Raw genomic sequence first — 26,247 nt, 5'->3', positions numbered from 1 at the left:
TGATTTATTGGATGCTACACTAGTGGCATAAAATTGTTCTTTTCTATTAAGTACTTGACTTCTTTCCTGAAAAGAGCTGACTGGGAGAATCATGATATGCATGATTCTTATGCAGTGAAAAGAGGGCTGGATTTAGTCAGGGACTTGGGTTCAAATCTTGGCCTGAGGAAGTCACTTAACTTTTGGGGGCCTCAGTTGGTTCCACTATAAAATAAAATAATGAGATGACCTCCAAGGTCCCTTCTCTTTCTAAATCTGTGATCCTCTGATGAGTCCTTTGAGAATGGGGCAGGGGAGAGTTATTCCTTCCATATGTCGTCACTGCCCAGTTTGAAGACTACAGTACCATATTGACACAGTAGGTGGTTATGGAAGACATCTTCATGTTTCTGCCATTCTTCCATGATTTCCCATTTTCTGATTTGGAGATGTGTGCAGTTTGGGGGTGCTGGGAGCCAGTGCCAATCTTGCAGCAGCACCCCATGTTTTGGGGAGGGAGAGAAAGCCTATAGAGGGGTGGTGAGGCCTCAATTGGAGCAGGGGAGAGTACCAGGAAGAGGGGATGAGCTTTCCTCTCCACCTCATCCTCTTCTTGAGGACGTGCTCAGAAAGATGTGAGCCTCGAAGGCAGAGCCAGTAGCTCCTCCTTTGTGTATTTTCCCAGTGCTGCCCTGGAGCTTGGTTTACTCAAAGTCTGCCCCCTTTCCTGTTTAGAGATGAGGGAACCAAGTCCTAGAGAGGTTGGTTGACTTGCCCAAGGTCCTGCTGGTGGTAACTGTGGGAGATGGTCCCGCAACATGAGAGGCGCACGTTGATCTGTTTGGGTGATGAGGCCATGGCCCAGACAGGCCGTTAACACTGAAAGATGTTTCTGCCCCTCCTTCGTTGTACTTGAGAATGGGCTGCTCAGCCTGTTCTTTTCTTTAGACAAAAAGGGCTCAGGAGGAGTGGGACAGTAGAGAAATCAGTGCAGGGGCTACTTCATTTTTTCACAGGGTAGCTAGCTTCTTTGCAAAGAAGCTTAGTCGTCACTAGCTTTAGGACACATAAGTCAGAACTTTCCTAAATAAAAGGTTAGCAGGATGGGACCTATGATTTTGCTCTTATTGAGATCCTTCTCAAGTTTGGCGACTTACTAAGAAGGTTTACTTTTTAAAGAAAGGATGTATTGCCACTTAATCAGTGCCCCTGTTCTTAAACTTCTGCTATAGCACTGAGTACAAAGGCTCAGAAATCATGGCAATCCTTAAATACTTTCTCTTCCATCAGGAGAGCATGTGTTAGGATTAAGTCCAGTCTTTACTAAAGAAATTGGTAACAGGCCCTAGATAGTTAATATCATAGTGTTCCAGCTTCGTAAGAGAATTCATAGACATGTGCCTCATATTAATTTATATTAATTAATATATTCACATCAAAATAGTTAATTGGGGCAGCTAGGTGGTGCAGTGAGTAGAGCACTGGCCCTGGAGTCAGGAGGACCTGAGTTCAAATACAGCCTCAGACACTTGACACGTGTGCTAGCTGTGTGACCTTGGGCAAGTCACTTACCCCCAATTGCCCTGCCAAAAAAACCCCAAACAACACCACCCCCCCCAAAAAATAATTAATTATCTTCACCCAACTATACCTACCTTACTTTAAGTAAATACAAAAGTAAAGTCTGGATTTCCAAAACATAATTTGGAATGAAATTGTTTACTTTATTGTAAAATGTAGTCATTTGTTAAGTCTGACTTTTCACTGGTGCTCATTATTGAACAAAATTCATCGATAATTGGATAGATCAAAGAGTTCTGATTTCTGGGGTTTAGGGCAGGCTTTCAGGTATGTTAATTAAATTTTAAAATATTTTATTGTAGAATTAATAACTAACAAGAAAAAGAAACATAAAATAGAATGATAAACTGCACACTTTTTTATGCAAAACCTATTTCCATATTAGCTGTGTTGCAAAAAAGCAAGAAATATAAAGAAAGTAAAAAGTTGTCACTCAGAGTTCATCAGTTCTCTCTCTCTCTGGAGGTATGGATGGCATGTCACATCATAGGTCCTTTGGAATTGACTTGGATCGTTGTACTGAGAAGAGTAACTAAGACTTTCACAGTTGATCATTGTTATATTATTGCTGTTATACACTTACTTTTAAGAGAATTGAAATGTTAACATCTCGGTGGTACAATGGATAGAACCCCAGGCCTGGAGTCAGGAGGATCTGAGTTCGAAGTTGGCCTCAGACAATTGCTAGCTGTATGACCCTGGGCAAGTCACTTTATCCTATTTGCCTCAGTTTTCTCATCTGTAAAATAGAAGTAACAGCGTCCACCTCCCGGTATTGTTGTGTAAGGGCTTCATAAATATAGCCATCGTCCTTGTTGTCATTAGCAGCATCATTAGTGATAGGAATAAGATTTTATTCTTTAGATCTTTTGGACCTTGTTGGTGTGTTATGTCTGTTTGAAAATTAAATCACTTTTATGTTCTGTTTTCAGTTTGCTTTTAAGTTCTGTCCAAATCCTTATAGGATGTACATTTTATGATTTTTAACAAGATTTGGTATTTTTTTCTCATTTAATGAGTCTAAGTGGATTCTTGATGTTGCCTTAATATGTATAATGAGATGTATCCATTATTTTGCCCTTTGTATAATTGAAACCTTAAAGGTAAGCTGTTACATTAGAACTGTCATATTTACTCTCTGTTTCTAAAATGCCAGATTCCTAGTTTCTTTACTGATGCTGAGAGAAGGTCCGTGATGGCAGCTGCCCAAGTCGCCGGCTTAAATTGTTTAAGACTGATGAATGAAACCACTGCAGGTAAATGCTCACTGATGGGAAAGTCATTAGCAAAAATGTGCAGCTGATTTTTTTTTTTTGTAGTAAATGCAGTGAATTTGGTTATCCTCAAGACTTAGCACTGATGTGCTGATTTTATAAGGATTTTGGTTGGGAATAGTTAACTGCTAATTTAAGCAGAATATCTTTGGATGTCTCAGTGGTTGGGTGTTAGTTTTTTTTTTTAATGTTAAGGGGTATGGCAATGTTATTGGTCAAGGTATAGAAATGGAATGAAGTATGAGTTGGTAGATTATCAAAAATAAATTCCCTCCCTTCACAAATAATAATGTTTTCTTGTCGCATTAAATTTTAAACTGTTAAAATAATTTAGTGGTTCTTGATGTGCAAAATGGCTGAAATTCTAGAAATTTTTTTTTGTTTTTACAGTTGCACTTGCATATGGAATTTATAAGCAAGATCTTCCACCTTTAGAGGAGAAACCAAGAAATGTTGTATTTATCGATATGGGGCATTCTGCCTACCAAGTCTCAGTTTGTGCTTTTAACAAGGGAAAACTTAAGGTGAGAGGTTTTCTGCATTTGACTATTACTGTCTTACTAAAAAGGAGTCCATGTAATTGGTTTAATAAAGGTAGTATACAAAGCATGTATTATGCACTTATTCCTTTTGGATACTGTTAAACATTGGGGCTGCAGATACAGGCGAGCCAGGCTTGCCTTCCAGGAGCTTACGTTCAAGTATAGGAACACAACCCAAAAGGGAGGCTGGAAAGAGGAATGAGAAGATACTAAGGCCGGGGGAGGGTTGAGGAGGGACATGATATGGTTGCTGATGTACAGACGGCAGCAGGCAGAGGGCTCACCCCTCAGAGCCTGGCACCGCAGGGTACAGAGTCCAGAGTTGGGGGGTGGCTCTGGTGCAGGCATCAATATCAATAAAAAATCATTTAAGAGGATAAAATAGTAATGAGCCTTTTTATAATAATAGGATTAGGAACTAGGCTTCTGACTTAACTGATGTAGGAAATCTCTAGAGGAGGAAACCCCTTGACCAGTACAGGTCAGCCTTTCTTCTATAACTTGTGGTGTTGGGAAATGGCCCAGTCCACTGAGGGCTCAAGTGACTTGACCAGACTCCCCATATCAGGAGGTGTTGGGAGCCTGAACCGAAGTGAATTCTCATGGTCTCTAAGGCCAACTCCCTATACATCCTCCTCTCAAGACTGGACCTGTGCCTTCATTGGCATAGGGAACCCCCTCCCAGTCAAGAGGCTTCTTTCCCCTGGGCCAAGTCAGAATCTTCTCTGCTACTCACAGATTCTAGAGGGATCCGAGTGGCAATTGAACTCGGTTTTTTGGTAGTTTTTAAACTTCATGGTTTAATCTAGTCACTACACCAAGTTACTTTTGCTTTAAAATATATATATGTATGTATATAATGTTCTTCCTGGGAATGCTTTAAGCAGGAGTTGATGGGCATCATTTTTTTCTGTCTTTATATTATAATTTTATATGTTATAGGTTATTCCATTTTACTAGGCTCACACTCTACAAGCTCAGGCTTTCTCACATTCCAGACAAGTACCTCAAGGCCAACCAGGCACATTTATTAAGCACTTAATGAGCTATGCCCTCAGGCCCTGCATTGTGCTCAGTGCTGAGGTGAAAGTAGTCCTGGGGCCTGGTCTCTCTTGGGGGGTGAGGGGGGGCAGGCCAAGTGTTCTTGCCCCCATTTTAGATGAGGAAACTCAAACTGAGGTTGGTGCCTCACCCAGAAACTCTCAACTAGAAGGGATGCAGATCAGGTTCCTGAGTCGCCTCCCTCCACCTCTTACCCTCCTACTATGTTATCTTTGTTGCCAGGATACTCTGTCTCCTTTGTCTTTAACCTTGGCTCTATGTTCTTTTCTGTTGGGGTCGACTTTGCTATTTTATTATTATCTGAGTTTTAACAAATTCTGGATAAAATGAGCATTTTCATAGACATGAACAGGATAAGAGAATTTGTGCATGAAACTGACTCTCATATAGATCATACTTTTCTTTTTAAGTATGTTACAAATTCAACGTGTAATTTTTTTCAAATATTTTATTTTTTTTCCAATTACATGTAAAGCAAATTTTTTTAATATTCATTTAAAAACATTTTTGAGTTCCAAAATCTCTCCCTCCCTCTCTCATTGAGAATGCAAGCAGTTTCATATAGTTTACATATGCAGTCATGCAAAGTATTTCCATACTAGTCATGTTGGGAAAGAAAACCAAAAGAAAGCTTCCAAAGAGGATGCCTGGATCTGTATTCGTACTCTACCAGTTCTTTCTCTGGAGTTGGATCACGTTTTTCACTACAACATAGAACTTTGAAAGCTGCCTTGCCTGTGATAACTCCTGCTGTTCTCTTCGGTTACCTTTTTTCAGGGTGGAGCGAAGAAGAGGGGATGCAGAAAGGCAGCCATAACCTGTCTCTCCCTGGTGCTTCAAACATCCCCTCCCCCCAATTCTCACATCTCCATTGTTTTCATTATTGCTGGATATGATATTGCTTCTTTAGCACTAAATTTTTTTATGTTGTTCCCATGCCCACCCCCACCTCAGAGCTCATCTAAGAAATTTAAGGCTGCACACCAGATTACTACAGTAAAACCTTAGTTATTAAGATTATCTTGAAATTGAAAGGTTTCTTTGACCTGTCATGTTTTAATAGGTTATGTATTTAATTGAAAAAGACATGATTGAGAATAAGGACACTCTTTTTGAAACCTATTTTTTCTAAGACTTAGGATAAATTATTTGTCTAACTTTTCTAATATTTATATTCCTTACAGCTATTTTTGAAAGCAATTTCTTAAAAAGTTGTAACTCTTGGGAGAATTATATATTGAATAATTCTTTAGAATCAGCTATGAATGAATTAAAAATGTCTTTCTGTGGGTTGAAGACGTAGTGAAAGTGACAATTACTTGAATCTCACAAATCAAAGAAATAGACTTAAAAGCCTAGTACTTAGACATAGCATCCCCTCTTTTTTCCTTCCCAATTTTTTTTTTCATTGTGAACTTTGACAAATATCAAACAACATGAACTTTTCTATACATAAAAAGATGAAAGAAAGATTTACATAGGAAATCGTGAATCTCTTTCATAGATTTTTTTAAAGGCTCTATTTAGCTTAACAGAACAGCACCACCATTCCTGCCCTTGTTGGTGTCCTCTTTGGATCTTCCTTCTGTATCTCTTCCCCCACCCCCACTTTCCTTACACAGCTTGGTGTTCTTCCAAGTGAAAGCCCTGCTATGTAACAAATAAGTTCATCCATCAATTATGTCTGAAAATGACCATCCTCTGACCGAAGTGGGGAGGCCTGCTTCAATCAGCTTCCAAGTACGGGTTTCCCTCTGCATTCGGCAGAGCTCTAATGTCCTTTGAGAGTTGTGTAGTCTCGTTATGTTCCCCTTTTGCTTTGATTCGTTTATAGGAATCTTTCCAGGTGTTTCTTATTTCTAATGGTGCAATAATATTTTATCACATTTTTTATACCATAAACCATCCCCCAATTTGATGGGCGTCTCCCTTTGTTTCTGTGTCTTTGTTAAAACTAAAAAGTGCTGCTGTAAATATTTTGTGCCGGTGGGTCTTTTCCCTCTTTGATGTCTTTGGATTATAAACGTATGGATGGTATTGCAGGGTTGAAGGGTATGCCCAATTCATAATACACAGGTATTAGAGGTGTAGTACCAGGGTGTTTCCCCACGGCTGCACCAATACTGCATTAATGTTCTTGTCCTTCCAGAGCCCCTGCAACAATTTATTTCATTTGTTATCTTTGCTCAGAGTTGTTTTGATTTTCATTTCTCTTGATTCAGTTGTTTATTGCCGGTTTATAAGAAGTAATTTTTTTTCCTTTAGAATATTTTTATGATCCAGTGTTTATTCATTTGGAGTTTATATGGTATGAGAATTTGGCATAAGCCAAATTTTTCTGCCAAACTGCTTTTCAATTTTCCTGTAGTTTTTTGTTGAATAGTGTGTCTTTAGTTAAATAGAATCTTTAGCTTTATTTGACCACTGTGCTACTTATGTTAATTTGCCTCTGTATGTTTTGTTCCCAATCTATTCCACTGATAGATTTTTCTATATTTTAACCTATGCCAAAAAAGTTTTTGGAAAAATAAAATCTTCAGAGTGATTGATTAATACGTTAAAAAGAATATTATAATATTCCACGCTCATGGACTCCACTAATGCAAAAGAATGAGGGGCAAGAAAGTGTCTTCTTATACCTTGTCTTTGGAGCCAGTTTATTCTTTCTAATTTTGCAACATTCAGTTCAGGTGGTTGTGGTTCTTTGCAGTTACATTATTGTAATCATTGTGCATGTGGTTTTGTTTTGATCCCTCTCTATATTCATCATCATGATCATTTTCTACAACACAGTAATATCCCATTCTATTTATGTACCATAATTTGACTTCCCAGTCTATGGGCATTTACTTTTTTCCTGTTCTTTTCTACAACGAAAAGTAATGCTATAAATATTTTGGCATATATTTGGAGCCTTTCTTTTGGTCAGTGACCTCTTTGTGGTATATGCCTGGCAGTACAATCTCTGGGGGCAGGTAAGTGGCACAGTGGATAGAGTGCCAGGTCTGGAGTCAGGAAGCATCATCTTCTTAGTTCAAATCTGGCCTGAGATACTTGCTAGCTGTGTGACCCTGGGCAAGCCACTTAACCCTGTTTATCTCAGTTTCCTCATCTGTAAAATGAGCTTGAAAAGGAAATGGCAAACCCCTCAAGTATATTTGCCAAGAAATCCCCAAATAGATCACAAGGAGTCATTCACAACTGAATATCAAAAGAGTCTCTGAATCAAAGGGTATGGACATTTTATCAACTTTCTTTACATAATTACAAATTGCTTTCTAGAATAGATGCGCTAATTTGCAACTCTACCAACCATGCATTAATGTACCTGTCTTTCCACAGCTCCTCCAACGTTGACTGTTTCCCTCTTTTGTCATCTTTGCTGAATGTGAGGTGAAACATCAGGGCAGTTTGATTGGCATTTCTTTTTATCATTAAAGAAGTTGTGGTTCGTATCCTTTGACCACTTACCTGTTGAGGAATGGCTTTTGGTCTGTGAATCTTGGATACCAGACCCTTAGTTGAGAAATTTGACAAAGATTTTTTTGCCAGTGGACTGTTTCCCTTATCTTGGATGCATTAATTTTGTTGATGCTAGAAATTTTACATATTCAGAATTATCTCTCTTTAGTAATTACCCATATTCATTCTGTGGTTAAGAATTCATCTCTTTCTCACAGTTGTGAAGCATATACAATCTCCACTAGTATTTTTATATAGTATGATCTTTAAAATGCAAGTTGCATGTCCATTCCAAACTTATTATGGAATGTGGTGCAAGATGTTGATCTAAGCCTCATTTCTGCCAGACAGCTTGCCAGTTTTCCAGAAGTTTTTGTTGCCCTTAACCCCAGTAAATGAGAGTTTTTGAATACTGTATACTTAATCTTTTCCACTAATTGACTTTTCTGTTTTGAAAACCCATGTCAAATAGCTCTAATAGTTATAACTGCACTGTACAGTTTGAGACTGGTACTTCAGCCTGCCTTTTCTCTGCCTTTTCTAGTATTTCCCTTGAAATTCTTGACCTTTTGTTTTAGGGAAAGAAGAAAAAATATCTATCCATTTACACACATATATATAATTCTATCTATCTAAATTGTCTAATTGTACAATGTAACCCCTTGGTAGTAGGAACATGGCATTGGAGAGTAGACGGACTTGAATAGTGACATTCTTATTATAGTGCAGCATCACCCACCCAGCTACTCGGGTAGCCCTTTGTTTATCTCTTTCTGTTGGGTTTTGTGGATTTGTTTTACATTCTGCTGCTTTACTGTAGATACTAAGTATTTTAATTAAGTCATTGTCATATCTTTATAAACCATGCCATCATCTGCACCAAGTGGTTGTCTTATTTACTCTTTTCCTATGCTTATATTCCCCCTGTTTCTTGTCTCAGTATATCTTCCGTTGCTAGAACTAGGATGAGGGAAGGCTGGTGACTGGGGACCTGCCCAGAGCAGGGTGCATTCTTGATCTGAGTGTCACCTTTAAAAAGCCAGAAAATGGTCCTAAATAAGCTTATTTTTATTTATCTTTTCAAAGCACAGAGGCTTTCTAATTCTTTTTTCCTCCAACAAATATTTAATACCAGTATAATAATTTTACATGGCTGCTTTGAGAACCTTTGTAAAGTATTTTAAAATGATAAATACTGCTCTTGACATTACCAAATATAGTTAAAGCTATTTACATTTAATTCTCTATTTTAAATTAACCAGGTCTTGGCTACTACTTTTGATCCATATCTGGGTGGCAGGAACTTTGATGATGCTTTAGTAGATTACTTCTGTGACGAGTTCAAGGCAAAGTATAAACTGAATGTGAAAGATAATTCTCGAGCCCTGTTGCGCTTATACCAGGAATGTGAAAAACTAAAGAAATTGATGAGTGCTAATGCATCTGACCTTCCATTGAACATTGAGTGTTTCATGAATGACCTTGATGTTTCCAGTAAAATGAACAGGTACTTTTCAATTTCCAAAGTGTTTATTAATTTGATGTTTGGGTCACTTAAGATTTCTTCATTCCAATACTTCAGAATACCCTGTGCTTATTCTTTTATCTTTGCCTAATAGTCGAATTTTTTTCCTGCAGGGGTCAGTTTGAACAGCTTTGTGTTTCTCTCTTGGCCAGAGTGGAACCACCGTTAAAAGCTGTAATGGAACAAGCAAGTAAGTTGGAAATACTCTGATGGCCACATTATGATTTATCTTGTTAGAATGTGGAAAGGCCTGGGTACAAGTGGGAAAAATACTGTGTGATAAAAATTTGATAGACGATTTCTATTCCTGGGGGGAAGGGGGGGGCCAAAGTTTAGGCAGGGGCTGTGATTCGCTTTTGTAATCCATAAAAGTAAATGACTGGAAGTCTGAGAGCATTATTTCATAGTAAATTATGATTCTGGTAACCAACTTTATTACAAAAGCAGATATTTACTTGTTAAAACTTGAATATTTATTCTAACTATTGTCTGAAAATAACTTTTAAAATAGAACTTCTTTGGTCACTAAGCATCTACCTTTATTTTAAAACATTTCTAAAAACTGTTTCAGACAAAATTAAGGATCACCCCCTTCAGTGCCAGGTGTCCAAAATGGTTTATATATAAACGTAACTTCTTTTTAGGTGAAAAACAAAGGAGTTTTAAGTAGTGGTCTCTCCTCCCCGTAGCCTGGCCCCTCTGGTCTGGCTTTCTCAGTTAACGGAGGAAAGAGGTCACACAGGCATTAAATGTCCAGACCAGAATCTGAACCCTGACTCTTCTCTCTCTGTGTTGCTGCCAAGCTTTGCTCACAGTGCTTGTCAGTCACAGGACCCCTCATTCTCATGACTAAAACCTATTCACATTTCAGTTGTGTGATGTTACAGGTCTTCTGAGGCATTATTCTGCATGAGCATGTAAGTAGGTTGCCTGTGGATCGTGTTTAGCATCACGAATCTGTCCAAGAAGAGTGGTTTTGGTGAAAGTGACCTGACCTTTCCAACTTTTTATCATAGCAGATTGTGACTTTTCCTCATTACAGTCGGGTCTGGTTTCTTCTAATCCTTTTTCAATCCCCAGCAGAGTCTGGTGCCATATTTCTGGCTTAGACATTTGATGTGTTTGTTCATCTTTGGTCTTTTGTTACCAGTTAATTTGTGTATGTTATAGAATCAGAGTTAGGAACAGATTTTTGAGAATAATTTGTAGCCAGCTGGTGTGAATATATAGGTGCATACACACTTAGTATTTGTCTGTATGTGCCGGAAAATATTTTAAGGTGATGAGACAATAACCAAAAAAGCTTCCTTTTCTTTTGCAGACTTGAGCCGTGATGATGTAAATAGCATAGAAATTGTGGGAGGCGCAACCCGAATCCCTGCGGTGAAGGAGCAGATCACCAAGTTCTTTTTGAAAGATATAAGCACCACATTAAACGCTGATGAAGCTGTTGCAAGAGGGTGTGCATTGCAGGTACGGGCCGTCTGTCCTGTAGTGGGGCCTCTGAGATCATTCCTGCTAAAAGGGGTGTTGGTCTCGTCTGGCTCTTTGCATTGCTCGGTTTGAAATCACACACCCAAGTTCCCATCCTGGTTCCAACATGGGCAGATTGCCCCATCTCAAAGTCACTTTCTGCATATGTGAAATGGGGCGAATCACATGTGCATGACTCGCTTCAGGGAGTTGTGAGGGAAATACTTTGTAAACCCTCAAGAACCCAGAGATGAGCCTCGTTAGCATTGGTCCTCTCTTGGGACACTGCATGCCAAAGGGCACCCTAGTCCTTCGGGGCTCTCTTCAGGGTTTGCCAGCAGGTACCAGGCTGCTGAGGCTGGGCTGAGGCCGAGGCCAGGGCCTGTGGACAGGGGTTCTGCTCTGCTCTGTGTCTGTTTTGAGGATGAGCAATGCTAGGTGGGGAGTCACTGGTTGATCACCAGGTTGGCAGCACAGTGGCTCTTGAGGCCAGGGCTGAGTCCCCCTTTTTGTGTCACCCCTTTGGCCGGTTGAAATGGTAAGGCAATAACAACAATGTAAATGATAATTGTCAAAATGCCTATGTAGTTCTGTATCTCACAGTATACAAGACTCTCCACACAGGAGGTAGAAGAAGTAAACCAGTTATTCAGACACCAGAGAACCAGATCCCATAACCAAATGCTCAGCTCCCACAGCCAGTCAGCCCACTTCATCATAACAGCAAGGAACCCGAAACATTCAATACAGAAAATCACAACATGGAGCCTCAACATCCCAAAATCTTTCCGATCCCCTGCTGGGGTCTTCCCAAACAAACTCACAGTACAGCTAAGTCAGCCTGTTCAGTTCTAACAATCACAAGGGCAGCCATTAGCAACCATAACCTACCTACATCTCTCTCTCTCTCCCCCTCCCCCTCCCTCCCTCTCTCCCTCTCCCTCTCCCCCTCCCTCCCTCCCTCCCTCTCCCTGATTTTCTGTGACATAACTTCCTTTTCCTGTCAGGAAGCTCCTCCCACCACATGTAACTTAGGCTGCCTGTGAGGTAAGCAAGTCACATGGCCACACAGAGAGAGAAGAGTCAGGGTTCAGATTCTGGTCTGGACATTTAATGGGTGGGAAAGATCTTCACATCCAAATTGCTAATACACCTGCGGACCCCTTTTCAGGAACATGACTTATCAGAATGTTGCGGGGTGGATTTTTTTGCTGTTGTTTACATTCTTGGATCCCAGATTAAGAAGCCCTTATGGAGGCCATCAGGCATTGTGATGCACATTGGGTGTGTGTGTGTGTGTGTGTGTGTGTGTGTGTGTGTTCGTGTTCGTTCACTGCAGGGAAATGACCAATCTTTGGTTATCAGAGAAATCAAGCAGCATGGTCGGGGCGCTGAACACCGGCTCCAGAGTCTGGCAGAGCTGAGCTCAAGCCCCCTCTGACCAGTCTTGCTTCACTTTTCAGTGGTTCCCTACATGGTTAAATCACTGATCTGTACTCCTCCCTCCCATGATTTATTAGAGCAGCTGCCCCCACACAGGAGGCATCACACGAATTATTATTCCCATTTTGCAAATAAGGGAACAAAAGTCCATGAGATGGAGATGACATTCCAGGCCATCAGCGAGCATTTGTGAAGAGGTCAGTGTGTGCCAGGTGTGGTGCTCAGCCCTGGGAATACAAAGAAAGGCATTCTCACAGGGGAGATGGCATTCATAGAGCTCGGTCCCCAGTCCTCTCCAGCCTGCCACACGTAGAGATTCAAGCACCTTCTGTGAGACCATTCCCCCGCTCCTGCGCAGCGCTGTACAGTGTGTTTGGATCTAGTTAGTTTGAGATGACAGCTAGAAAGTTTGCACAGAACAGATGGAAGGTAGTCTTAAAGGGCAGGGACCAGCAAAGGCCTCCTGCAGAAGACACACCAAGTGAGAACATGGAGGGGAGTGAGGTGTAAGGTCAGAAAGGGCCAGCTCATGAAGAGCTTTTGGTGCCAGGATATTTTATTTGATATGCCATCCCGGAGAAAATCCACCACTGGAACTCATCAGGAGGGTGGCCAAGGTCACCTAACAAGTAAAGTGATGGGGGCCTCTGACTCCAGAGTCACTAACTCAGTTAAATGGAATTTAAGAGCCTTAATGACTCCTTCAAATCTCATGCCTGCTAGACTGTCTCGTCATGTTTTAAGCCGGCAGGAATGACGTCTGACTTCGTGTTTTGGTTTCCACTGTCACCTAGCTTTCAGAAGTCTTGTGATAGAAGTTCAGAGGACTGGCTGTGGAGTCAAGAAGACCAGGGCTCAAAATCCTGCCCGTGAAATTCACTATTTACACAACCACATATGACCACGACTGACCTCTCTTGAGCCTCAGTTCCTAAGTTTCTAAGTGTAACAGTGAGGATTCAGTCAAATCCAGGGCCTCCTTGTCTTTTAAGGAACTTCAAAACAACATTTATTGTATTGGTTTTGAAAGAAGACAAATTGATCCTCTTGTCCTCCCAGAGTAACTAATTTTTATCAGAAGTAGCTTGAAAGTATACTTCAGATTTGAGCTACTACACATACTTTATTAAAGCATTTCTTCAAGATGTCACGAATAGTAGTTTTTCCTTGAGACTTACTGATATTTTATTTTTCAGTGCGCAATTCTTTCGCCAGCCTTTAAAGTTCGGGAATTTTCCATCACGGATGTTGTTCCCTATTCGATAACATTAAGGTGGAAGTCATCTTTTGAGGATGGAACTGGGTAAGTCTGTCTTTAAACTTATGTTTAGAAACTAGTAAATCAGTTAAGTAAATTAATTGAGTCTCAGTTTTTTAAATTGAAGAGTTAAGACATCAGGAAATCAGGACATTCAGAACAAGGGTTAAACAAAATGTAAGAGAATGTAGAAAATAATAGCACTGATAAGTGACATTTGAATTTAAAGTGTTTATTCTCGTTATAGTAGGCCTTCTCCCAAGTTTATTTAAATTTTAAATAGCACATTTTCCAACTTAAATTTAAGTTAACATTTAAACTAAAGTTTACAAAAATTAAGTTTCCTATCTTGCAAAATGAGGTACATCTGTATAGGGTAAATGAAACAAGTTAAAATTTAACATTTAAAATTTTCTCCAGTCTACTAAAGAGCCATTCCTATAATTCCTCAGTAAGTATTTTCAAAACAGAACAAAACAAAACACTGAACTTTTTTGAGTTTCCTTACCAGATTTTACTGTCTTAGAGAGGGTAGTGTTTTATTTAACATTTTTGCTCTTTCAGCTGTTGTGAGTTAAATTTGGCTTTTATGTGACTCCCAGTCAGTGACCTGTGTTTTAGTACCCCCAGTGCCTGGTACATAGCTTAATAAATGGTTATTGATTGGTTAATATAATGTTTCTGAGGGAAAATATTTTTGTATTTCATACTATGTGAATTTTTAGAATATAATTCATTTGTTAAAAGACAACCTGAGTATACCTGTCCCAGTTCTTGCAAAATCCCATCAGATTTCTTTTTTAGATTCATAGATCATAGGCCCTCAGAGGTTATCTAGTCCAGTGGTCTCCAAAGTGGAAGCTGTGGTCTGATACCACCTTCCGGGGTTATATGATCAACAAATCAAAAAATGGGATTTGTCTTCAACACAACTGATATCCATAAGACTCCTCCCTTCTGTCTACTCCCTCCCCAGTCCAAGCTTTCTTAGCTGAGCGTTGGCCCCTTGGGGCCAACCCCCTCTCAGACACCTGAAGCAGCAGCTCCCATTGGGAAAGATGCCCCCTACCCCAGCATACCTACATCTTCTGTACTCAGCATCACCCCATGGCAATGGAAAATGCCCCTCAGAGGTCAGGCTCTGAACTCTGGAGCAGTGTAATGGTTTCGGGTAGTACAGAGTAAGTTAAGTTGCACGTCATCAGCAGGCATGGATAGGCTGAGGTATATTTCTGACTTCATTACATTAACTTTATCTTTACACTTATTCCTTCTCCAGACTTCTTTGTTACTATCTAAGGCATCACCGTGCTTCCCATTACCCAAGTTTACAACCTAAATGTCTTCAATTCTTCATGCTCTCTCACCCCACATAACCAGTCCATTGCCAAGTCTTGCCGTTTTCCCTCTCCATCTCTTTTTTTCTGTTTTTGCTCTCAGAGCTATTAAACTAGTTTAGGCTTTCATCACCTCTCATCTAGATTATTACAACAGCCTCTTAGTATGCCTTTCTCAAGCCTTTCCATTCTCTAGTTCATCCTCCACCCAGCTGCCCAGTAATTTCCTAAAGCTCAGGTCTGACCACGTTTCTCCCCTAAACTTCAGTGGTTGCCCGTTACCTAGTCAGACATTTCTCACTTGATGGGCACCCCTTCTATGTTCAATTCTTTGCCACATCAAAAAGAATTGCTTTAATTTTTTTGGTATATCCTTAGAGTTTGTTTTGTTCAGTACTAATCTCCCAATTATCTACCATCCCTCTCATTCTCCCTTCTGTTTTTCCTATTGACATGTATTTATATACCAAACATTTGTATATGCTTTCCTCCTTTGACCAGTTCAGATGAGAACTGCATACTCCTTGTTTTTTTTATAGCCTTCTACTTGGGCATCCTGAAAATGTGAAATAATTTTCCCCCAAATTCCTCTTACATCCTTTCCTGCCCTCTGCCTCCTCCATTCCTCTTCCCTTCTCTTTCCATTAAGATAATAACAAAACTAATCCTAAGCCTTGTCTAATTAAATGCCCTCTGTGGACCTGATGATGACATGTATGCTCTCCCCAAATTAGAATATAAGCACTTTCTTCTTATTTAGTCCCTGTACCTCTTGAAGACACCTGTGTTTACACTTCAGAGATCTTGGAACAGAGTTTTCCCATTGCTCTGGCCTTCATCAGAAATGCTTGGAACTCTCCTGTAAGATTATGCTCAGTTTTGCTGAGTAAGTTATTTTTGGTTGTAGACCTAGATCCTTTACTTTCTGAAATGTCATTCCAAGCTCTTTACTCCGTTATAGTGGTGGCCGCTATATCTTGTGTGAGCCTTACTGTGTCTCCTTGATAACTCAAATCTTATCTTTCTGGATGCTTGTAGCATTTTTTTCCTTGACCTGGAAGCTCTGGATTTTGGATGTGATATTTTGGAGAGGTTTCTTTTGGAGGTTTCTTTTCAGAAGATGACCTTTCTCTCTTTTCTCACTTTTCTCTCTGCTTCTAAGAGATTTGGGCAGTTTTCTTTTAAGATTACTTGAAATAGCATATTTAGGCTCTTTTTTTAAAAAATCATGCCTTTCAGGTTTGCAGAGATTCTTAAACTCTTTCTCTTTTGTTTCCCAGACCAGTTGTTTTTCCTATGAAATGCTTTACATTTTCTTTCTTTTATTTTTCACTTTGGCTTCTATTTGGTCCATTTCAGTTTTCAGAGAGTTTATTGTTTGGGCAAGATTTTGTACTTCTTGTACCAAGCTGTTAATTCCTTTTCCAATATTTTCCTCTACAATTTTCATTTCATTGATTTAAAACATTTTAAAATTCTTCCTTCGCCTCTTCCAAAAATTCTAATTGAGCTTGTGCCTAAGCTATGTTATTCTTGGAAACTTTGCTTGAAGATATTTGGGAATCATTATCTTCTTCTGGGTTTGTGTCTTGAATGTCTCTGTCACCACAACAGTTTTGTATGGCAGATTGGGTTTTTTTTTTGTTTGCTCATGCTTCCAGACTATTTCCTGACCAAAAACTTGATGTATGGACTGCCAGATTTCTTTTTTTTTTTAAGAGGATTTTTTTTTATTTAATATATTTAGTTTTCAGCATTGATTTTCACAAGAGTTTGAATTACAAATTTTCTCACCATTTCTACCCTCTCCCCCACTCCAAGATGGCATATATTCTGGTTGCCCTGTTCCCCAGTCATCCCTCCCTTCTGTCACCCCACTCCCCTCCCATACCCTTTTCCCTTCCTTTCTTGTAGGGCAAGATAAATTTCTGTGCCCCATTGCCTGTGTATCTTATTTTCCAGTTGCATGCAAAAACTTTTTTTTTTGTTTTTGAACATCTCTTTTTAAAACTTTGAGTTCCAAATTCTCTCCCCTCTTCCCTTCCCACCCACCCTCCCTAAGAAGTCAAGCAATTCAACATAGGCCACATGTGTATCATTATGTATAACCCTTCCACAATACTCATGTTGTGAAAGACTCACTATATTTTGCTCCTTCCTAACCTATCCCCCTTTATTGAATTTTCTCCTTTGGCCCTGTCCCCTTTCGAAAGTGTTTGTTTTTGATTACCTCCACCCCCATCTGCCCTCCCTTCTATCATCCCCCCTTTCTTTATCTTCTTCCTCCTTTTTTCCTGTGGGGTAAGATACCCAATTGAATATGTATGGTATTCCCTCCTCAGGTCAAATCTGATGAGAGCAAGATTCACTCATTCCCCCTCACCTGACTTCTCTTCCTACAGAACTGCTTTTTCTTGCCACTTTTATGCTAGATAATTTACCCCATTCTGTCTCTCCCTATCTCCCTCTCTCAATATAGTCCTCTCTCATCCCTTAATTTTATTTTATTTCTTTTAGATATCTTCCCTTCATCTTCAACTCACCCTGTGCCCGTGCGCTCTCTCTCTCTCTCTCTCTCTCTCTCTCTCTCTATATATATATATATATATATATGTATATATATATGTGTGTGTGTGTGTGTGTGTATATATATATGTGTGTGTATATATGTATATGTATAAATATACATGTATATGTACATATATAAATATACATGTATATGTATATATGTGTATATACACACACATACATATATACAGACATACACACTCACATATACATATATATACATAAACATATACATATATATGTATATATATGTATATATATATATGCATATTCCCTTCAGCTACCCTAATTCTGAGGTCTCATGAATCATACACATCATCTTTCCATGTAGGAATATAAACAAAACAGTTCAACTTTAGTAAGTCCCTTGCAATTTCTTTTTCTTGTTCTTTTTCTTGATTACTTTTTCATGCTTCTCTTGATTCTTGTGTTTGAAAGTCAAATTTTCTATTCAGCTCTGGTCTTTTCACTGAGAAAGCTTGAAAATCCTCTATTTTATTGAAAGTCCATATTTTGCCTTGGAGCATGATACTCAGTTTTGCTGGGTAGGTGATTCTAGGTTTTAATCCTAGCTCCATTGACCTCCGGAATATCGTATTCCAAGCCCTTCAATCTCTTAATGTAGAAGCTGCTAGATCTTGGGTTATTCTGATTGTGTTTCCACAATACTCAAATTGTTTCTTTCTGGCTGCTTGCAGTATTTTCTCCTTGATCTGGGAGCTCTGGAATTTGGTGACAATATTCCTAGGAGATTTCTTTTGGGGATCTATTTGAGGAGGCGATCGGTGGATTCTTTCAATTTCTATTTTGCCCTCTGGCTCTAGAATATCAGGGCAGTTCTCCTTGATAATTTCCTGAAAGATGATATCTGGGGTCTTTTTTTGATCATGGCTTTCAGGTAGTCCAATAGTTTTTAAATTCTCTCTCCTGGATCTATTTTGCCGGTCAGTGGTTTTTCCAATGAGATATTTTACATTGTCTTCCATTTTTTCATTCCTTTGGTTCTGTTTTATAATATCTTGATTTCTCATAAAGTCACTAGCTTTCACTTGCTCCAGTCTAATTTTTAAGGTAGTATTTTCTTCAGTGGTCTTTTGGACCTCCTTTTCCATTTGGCTAATTCTGCCTTTCGAGGCATTCTTCTCCTCATTGGCTTTTTGGATCTCTTTTGCCATTTGAGTTGGTCTATTTTTTAAGGTGTTATTTTCTTCAGTGTATTTTTCAGTATTTTTTGGGTCTCCTTTAGCAAGTCATTGACTTGTTTTTCCATGATATTCTCGCATCCTTCTCATTTCTCTTCCCAATTTTTCCTCTACTTCTCTAACTTGCTTTTCCAACTCCTTTTTGAGCTCTTCCATGACCTGAGACCAGTTCATGTTTTTCTTGGAGGCTTTTGTTGTAGGCTCTTTGACTTTGTTGACTTCTTCTGGCTATATGTTTTGGTCTTCTTTGTCACCAAAGAAAGATTCCAAAGTCTGAGACTGAATCTGGGTGTTTTCGCTGCCTGGCCATGTTCCCAGCCAACTAACTTGATCCTTGAGTTTTTCAGCAGGGTATGACTGCTTGTAAAGTTAAGAGAACTGTGTTCCAAGCTTGGGGGGATGCGCCAGCTCTGCCACATCAGCACTCCTCCTTCCCCAAGGAACCCCAGCCTGGACTGGACTTGGATCTGCAGCAGGCTCTACAGTCCTGCTCTGATCCGCCACTTAATTCCTCCCACCAGGTGGACCTGTGGCCAGAAGCAACTGCAGCTGTAGTTCTATAGCTGCCCCACCTCCGCTGCCCCTGGTTTGGTAGCCGAACCATGAACTCCTTCCACTCCCCGCAGATTTTCCCATTAACCTTCTCTGTTGTCTTTGGTGTTCGTGGGTTGAGAAGTCTGGTAACTGCTACAGCTCACTGATTCAGGGCGCTAGGGCACGCTCCACCTGGCTCCTGGTCTGGTTGGTCCATGCTGCGCTCTGCTCCGCTCAGCTCCCAGCTCTGTGCAGTATAGACCTTACCCAGAGACCATCCAGGCTGTCCTGGGCTGGAGCCCTGCTTCCCTCTGCTATTTTGTGGGTTCTGCAGTTTTAGAATTGGTTCAGAGCCATTTTTTATAGGTTTTTGGAGGGGCTCAGCGGGGAGCTCATGCTAGTCCCTGCTTTCCAGCCGCACCCCCTCCCCCCCCCCAGAAGAGGACTGCCAGATTTCTTCAGGGAAGGTCTGGGCCGGTCCTATTACTGCTTTCCTGGGGTACTATATGTTGTGTTGTTCCAGGATCTCAGGGACAGCTTAGACTGGGGACCTGCCAGCCTTCAGTGCTCCCAGAGTGTTCTGATCCAGGGCAGAGTCTGATTGTTGCCTTCTCTTCTGAGCTCTACAAGTATATGGCCTGCGTTTGGGTCTGAGCAAAGGTCCAAGTTCCAGTGGATGCTGCTGGCCTCAGCCACTCTTCTCCATCTGGAAAGTTCTGCTGGTTCTAAGTGACAGACCTGCCGGTTCCCCTGTGGTCTGGGATTGTTGCTCCACTTCTTCCACAGGCTTTAGACTGGGCTGGAAACTGCTGCTGTTGGGTCGACTGCTCCTCACCCCAGAATAAACCCTGATGCAGAGAGTCTTCCCATTCCCCATTCCTACTTGGTCTCCCCTGGATATATGATCCAGTCTCTGCTAGTTCTGGGGCTCCTCCTTGCCTTGGCTCATGGCCTCAGCACAGTGTGGACTGACCTTGTCCTAGTGTCTGCAGACTTGTCTGTCTCCTGGTGCCAACTTGGATGGGGATATTGACTCACTGTGATTGCCCCCCAATTCCCCACCCACTTTGGATTTCCCAGTCAGGATTCTGTATTTTCCGGATCCATTCCAGGTGTTGTTGGCTGGTATGGAAGGTGGTGGGACTTCTTGCTTCTTGCTGCCAACCAGCTGTCCTTTAGCCACACCCTTTTTCTTGACTTGCCTTTTCCCCATCTTAAAATGAAGATGTTGGATTAAGTTATGTTGAATGTCTTTCCCACAAAAATGTTATAGTCCTGCACATAGTGGTAGTGATTCTCCCCCCAGTGATTGTAGATATTGACATTTGGATATACATTGAGCAATATCAGTTTTTTAGTGTTGGTTTTCAGTTTCTGATCATTATACCTGTAGATACTGCAGCAGCCCTGTCCTTTTTTAAGTTTAAAATGTAAGTGGTTCTATAGTTATGATTGTGGGCATCTGTCATTTAATGTAAAGAAAACACATTATTTTCTTTTCTTTAGGGAATGTGAAGTGTTCTCTAAGAACCATCCTGCTCCATTCTCAAAAGTTATTACCTTTCACAAGAAGGAACCATTTGAACTTGAAGCATTTTATACCCATCCACATGAAGTGCCTTATCCTGATCCCCGAATTGGTAAGAGAGAATTCAAGAGGATGGTGTTTATGAAAAAGAGAAAATTTTACATCATTACTGATAGGGTGAAATTGATCTGGTCCAGGGCTGCAAAATTCTAACAAATTTAGCTTATGACTTTTCTGCCTGTAAGACGGTTTTATGTCCTTTTTAAAAAAAAAAATTGATGGTAACTTCTGGTTTCACATCAGTTTTCTGAGTGTATTCCTCCCTTTATCTTACTGCCCAAACCCAACCACTGCCACAAAGAATTAAGATCAGTTCAATAAAACTTAACCCTTCAGTGGAGCCTGACAGTGTATGTCCACACACTGTCTCCATTTACAAAATAAAAGTGGCTTGGTGTGGATTTCTTAGATGGAGTCCAGTGGGCTTTTTGTTTTATTTACTCTTTTTGAGGGAGTAGATGATATCTGTACATAAAATGTATCGGGTTAGGTTAGATCTTCTGAATCTCTTCGTGAGTAGTTTTTAATTTGCTTGTGTCTGAGTCTGTTTAAATGTCCTCAGTTTAAGAAACCATTCGACTAAAAAGGAGGTGAGGTCCTGCAGTCAGATAGTTATATATTATTGTTTTACCCAAGAGCAGAATTTGTTTTCTTATAATTTGGGCATTTTTAACACTTCCCCCCCCCCCACTTCAGCTTTGTTATTAGCAACAACTGGGGTAAGTATTGTTGGATTAGGATAGAAATAGTACCTCTGGGTAATGTTAGTGAGCTTGAGAGCCTGGAACCACGGTTTTTAGCTATGCCCTTTTTGTGGCTAGAAAGTAAGGAGGTAAACAGTATGACTTGACAGATAGTTTTTGAAAAGAGGAATAGTCTTGGTGGGTTTTTTTAATTATGTAAACTTCCAATTGGGTTTAAAATAGATTTTAAAACAGCATCCTACAGCATATAACAAGGTAATGTCCACATAGATAATCTGAATATAAAAGTCACAATAAGGAGGAAAATTGAAGGTTTTATTTTATCTTTTGAAAATGTTTCTGCTCAAATAAAATCAATACAGATAGAATTAGAAGGAAACATGTAGGTTGAGAAAAAAAACTTTTTGAATTTAGTATTTCTGATAAAATATGACATCCAAAAAAAGTAATTGACACAAAATATATGATTAAGCCATTTCCCCTTCAGACAAAAGGATAGTTAGAAAGTTTCCAAAAGAAAATACACAAACTTATCAATAATCATCTGATGAAAAGATGTTTTAAGTTGCTAATAAACAGAGAAATGCAACTTTTAAAAACCTGAGTCATCACCTCAGGTCCATGTATTACCCTGGTTGCTGATAGTTCATGGTAATTCACTATTGGTGGAGCTGTGAATTAGTTCAACAATTCTATAAAACGATTAGGAATCATGCCACAAAAGTCACTTCATGCCCGGACTGTGTCCCCAGGAGGTTACAGATACAAGAAGAAATTTGTGTGCAAACATTTTCATAGCACTGTTATTTTAAGGAAAAGAGGTGGAGACAAAATGTGCCCTTAATTCATGATACATGAATATCATAGAGTACAATTACACCAAACAAAGAATGGTGATTAACGAGTTCAGAAAACTGTGTGGATACTTATATCCATGTGATAAAGGAGATGCCAGAGTGAAGAAAGCGAAAGAGAAAAATACACAATGCAAAAAAAGTCAGTGAAAAAAAACACAAAACTGGTCAAATACTGTGGTCACTGTTGTAAATATATGGGTGAAGGTCACAATAACCCTCCTTTCTGTAAAATTATAAACTGTGAGGAGTTCTTTGTTTTAAGGAGGTTTGTTTGGTGTTGAGGAGATTTGGTTGAGTCAAAGTAAAAATAACAAATATCAATTTCAAATGCTGTCATAGTGATTTTCAGTGGAGAGAATTTAGTATAAACCTGTTGTCAGTGAAGAATTAATATATTTACGAATCAATGATGAAGTGATATCTAAGACATGCTCATTGCTTGCTGCTTTGAAATAATGTTATCTTAAATTATGCCACAAAATATCATGGAAAAACCTTTGAGTTGTTATTAGTACTTTGGGTAGAAAGTTTTAAGGGAGCAACATGAGAAATGTTTTTTCCCCTTAAAAAGGAGGGTTTGGAACAGTGAACCTGACTTAAGACCAAAACCTATTTTTTTTTTAAGTAATTTGGCTAGCTAGACTATGGTCTTCTCCCATTCTAATTTTAAGTGGAAGAATGGAAAATGAATGAATTAAAACATGGAAAACAAGGTTGTTTCTGTAGGATTAGTGATTAATTCATTTAAACTGAGCCATCTGGTAATAGTAGAGATGTTGAGATTTGGGGATGGCTGCTCTTGATTTTTTTTATACTTCTTACATCAGCAGTTTTAGATTCTGTAAGCCTTTGTGGGATACCAAGATTGTGATATTTACCATCTTCAGGGTGTTGTTTTTGAATAATGATAACTCAGACTATGTTGTGTTGATTGCAGAGTCATCCTAAGACATGCTAGAATTTTAAACACATTATGACCAAAACTTTATAACCTTCTTTTCCCTGAAGGGAACTTCACTATTCAGAATGTTTTTCCCCAGTCTGATGGTGACAGTTCCAAAGTGAAGGTTAAAGTACGTGTTAATATCCATGGTATCTTCAGTGTGGCTAGTGCATCGGTAATTGAGAAGCAAAGTTTGGAAGGGGATCACAGTGATATACCTATGGAAACAGAGTCATCATTTAAGAATGAAGGCAAAGATGAGATGGTATGTAAAAATGCCCTTTCAACACTCCTATATTAGACAATATTTCTAGTATCATAGTAATAAATAATACTTTAGTATTTTAAAAGCAATCTATTTGAGATAACATTATTTAGAGTCTGAATTTTGAAGTATTGAGCTGAAAATTTGCAGAATTTCTCTGCTTATAAGAATCACCAGGTAACAGTATCAAAGAAGCAGTGCATTTAAATCTCTTTTCTTCAAAATTTTAAGACTTTTTTAGGGGATAATGTATTTTTCTTTTAAAGTTCTAAATTGTTCACTCCACATCCCATATATTGTGACCATAGCCGGTTTTTCCTCCTAAGAACAACTTTTAAAACAATGTACTTCATCATGGGCTAGTGTTTTAGCTTGCCTATTAAATGTAGTTCATTAAAAGTGACTAATGCTGAAGCACATATGTAGACATATTTAGACTAAAATTTGATTTGTTCATACTTCCTAGATGGGTGCTAAATAAATTGGGATGACTTTGATATCCCTAATTTGGATTGTTAGGGCATTTGGTGAGGAGGAATTGGCTTGGGAATTTTTCACTGTGTGCAATTTACTAGGAATAAAGTTCAGTTTTTTCAGACATGTTCATTTGTATTTCATCTTAAATGTAAATGTTTAGAATGGGGCTTTCCATTTTAAGGATCACATTTTTGTTTATTTCGCTGTTAGCATAAAACCTTTCTACAAGTGGGCAGTCCAACAAATGTTTCTTAAGTGCTTGACAAGGCACCGGCCACAAACCCACCAGAGGATCTACGTGAGATCCAAGTCCTAAACCAAGAAGCAGTGCCTCCCTTCAGGGCCATCTGTTGTGCAGAAGGATGCCATCTCTTGCATTTCTAGGGCCTCACTTCAGCAGGCTAAACTGTCGAGGATTTCTTTCATCTGAGGGCTGTGGCCTGCTTGCACCATAACACTGGGCTAGTAAACTAGTCATTGGTCCTGAGTAAAGTTCAGAAGTGAAAGCCATGCAGAGTAGCAAAGTATCTGAGGCCTGCTCCAACACTCTTCAAGGGCTCATTAGTTCTCAGCTTACTATGATTTACTCAGGTAACCTGTTTGTATGATGCATCCTCTTAGTGGGCTGTTACTGTAGTGTTGCATGGAGCTCCCAAGTTATGCTAACTTACTTTTCACTCACGAATCACTGTCAAATTTAATGACTTTTCATTCTGGTGAGTATCCTATGTAATGTTGGAAATTGGATTTTTTTAATAGGAACTACTTTTAGTCAGAAACTTATGATCATTTCTCTCCATTTATCATACTCTTAATTTGTTTAAAATTATTTTCTTACTACTTGAGATAGCCTTGGTTTCCTTTATAAAAGACTAAAATTTGAGGGTTAAAATTGAGATAGACATGAAAAATGAGAAATTAGAGTTGATTGGCATCCTTTAAAAACATACCTAGGAACCTACCAATACAAAAGGAAATTATGTTAAATTTAAGTTTTGTACTATTAAAATTGTCCGTGACTATTTTAACAGAATGAATCCTGTTAAATTTTAATGAAAAATACATCTTAATTAGAACTGTCTTGGAGCATTTATTCAACTCATCTTATGTGCCAGGCCTTGTCCTAAGTGCTAGAGAGAGACATACAAGGGCAGAAAGCAGCACAGTCTCATCACCTTAGAAATAACCAAGGTAAAGATAACACAGGTGGGGCAGAAAGGTAGCAGCCAGGCCACCTGTCTGGGAAGTCACAGAGATGGTGAGTGCAGTCAAAGGCCATTTGACAGAAGGTTCTAGGAATCTTAAGTGGATTTGGTTATTGTTGCCAGAGTAAGTGGTAGATGAGGGGGAGAGGTGAGGCAGCCAGCCACTGCGATGGGTCAGGGGACCATTTTAGAAGAGCCAAGGATCAGGCTGCCAGAACTTAGTGAATAATAGAGGCTTGATTGTGCACTGTGTACAGAGGAGAGAAGAAAGATGCTCATTTTGTAGGGTTTTCAGTTGGAGGTTTTTTGTTTCTAAATATCTCAAGACTTGGGCATAAGAATTTTTTCACTTAGCTTCTTAAGCAGAAGACATAGTGCATAACTTAGCCTTTAATAATTAATGCTCAAGTATCTTCCTGAACACCAGCAGCCGCGCCCTCCCCCTCTCCCCCCACTCTTCTACCCTGATGTCTCCTTCCATAGAAACTGAGGGATAACCAGTCTCATCCAGATGACTTCTAAAATGAGAATGGCCAAGTGCGTACCTCCAGGATTGTCCTGTTGTGAAGTGCCCATGGGGCCTGCACTTTGTTACCTCCATTGGATTTCCTTCAGTCACCCTGTCTGTTCCACGTAGTTGAGGTTGCTTAAAAGTGACTTCTGGATGAGTGGCCTTTTCACACCAGTATATGTTGAAGGCTGGGCCCCTCTTACTTACCCTTGGAGCCAGTGATCCTGGCCTTCTGGCTGCTGCTTGTGCAGGACACTCCATCTCTAAACTCTGAAGCATTTTCCCTGGATGTCCCCCTGGAATGCTCCCTCCTCCTCTCATGGCTCCCCTGTTAAGTCCCAGTTAAAATCCCACCTTGTGCAGGAAGCCTTTGCCATTTCCCCAAATGCCTTCTCTCTGATCATTTTAACTGATCCCATCTGTATCTTGTTTGTACATCATGGTTTACAGGTTGTCT

The 26,247-nt window shown here is 39.6% G+C and overlaps 1 protein-coding gene across 2 annotated transcripts in view; it reads left to right on the top strand.

Annotated features, from left to right (window-relative positions):
* Positions 1-26,247, top strand: part of HSPA4L (heat shock protein family A (Hsp70) member 4 like) — a 63,257-nt gene that overhangs the window by 16,507 nt on the left and 20,503 nt on the right. For both annotated transcript variants that reach the window (XM_036764895.1, XM_036764896.1), the window contains exons 5-12: positions 2,717-2,816; positions 3,225-3,358; positions 9,163-9,407; positions 9,539-9,615; positions 10,747-10,898; positions 13,538-13,644; positions 20,747-20,880; positions 23,398-23,597. In XM_036764895.1, the coding sequence (XP_036620790.1) occupies positions 2,717-2,816; positions 3,225-3,358; positions 9,163-9,407; positions 9,539-9,615; positions 10,747-10,898; positions 13,538-13,644; positions 20,747-20,880; positions 23,398-23,597 (1,149 nt within the window). The remainder of the gene's footprint in view (positions 1-2,716; positions 2,817-3,224; positions 3,359-9,162; positions 9,408-9,538; positions 9,616-10,746; positions 10,899-13,537; positions 13,645-20,746; positions 20,881-23,397; positions 23,598-26,247) is intronic.

The sequence above is a fragment of the Trichosurus vulpecula genome, chromosome 6, assembly GCF_011100635.1.
Source record: "Trichosurus vulpecula isolate mTriVul1 chromosome 6, mTriVul1.pri, whole genome shotgun sequence".
Taxonomy (NCBI): domain Eukaryota; kingdom Metazoa; phylum Chordata; class Mammalia; order Diprotodontia; family Phalangeridae; genus Trichosurus; species Trichosurus vulpecula.
The sequence above is the reverse complement of the archived record's forward strand: the minus strand, read 5'-3'. Positions and strand labels throughout refer to the sequence as shown.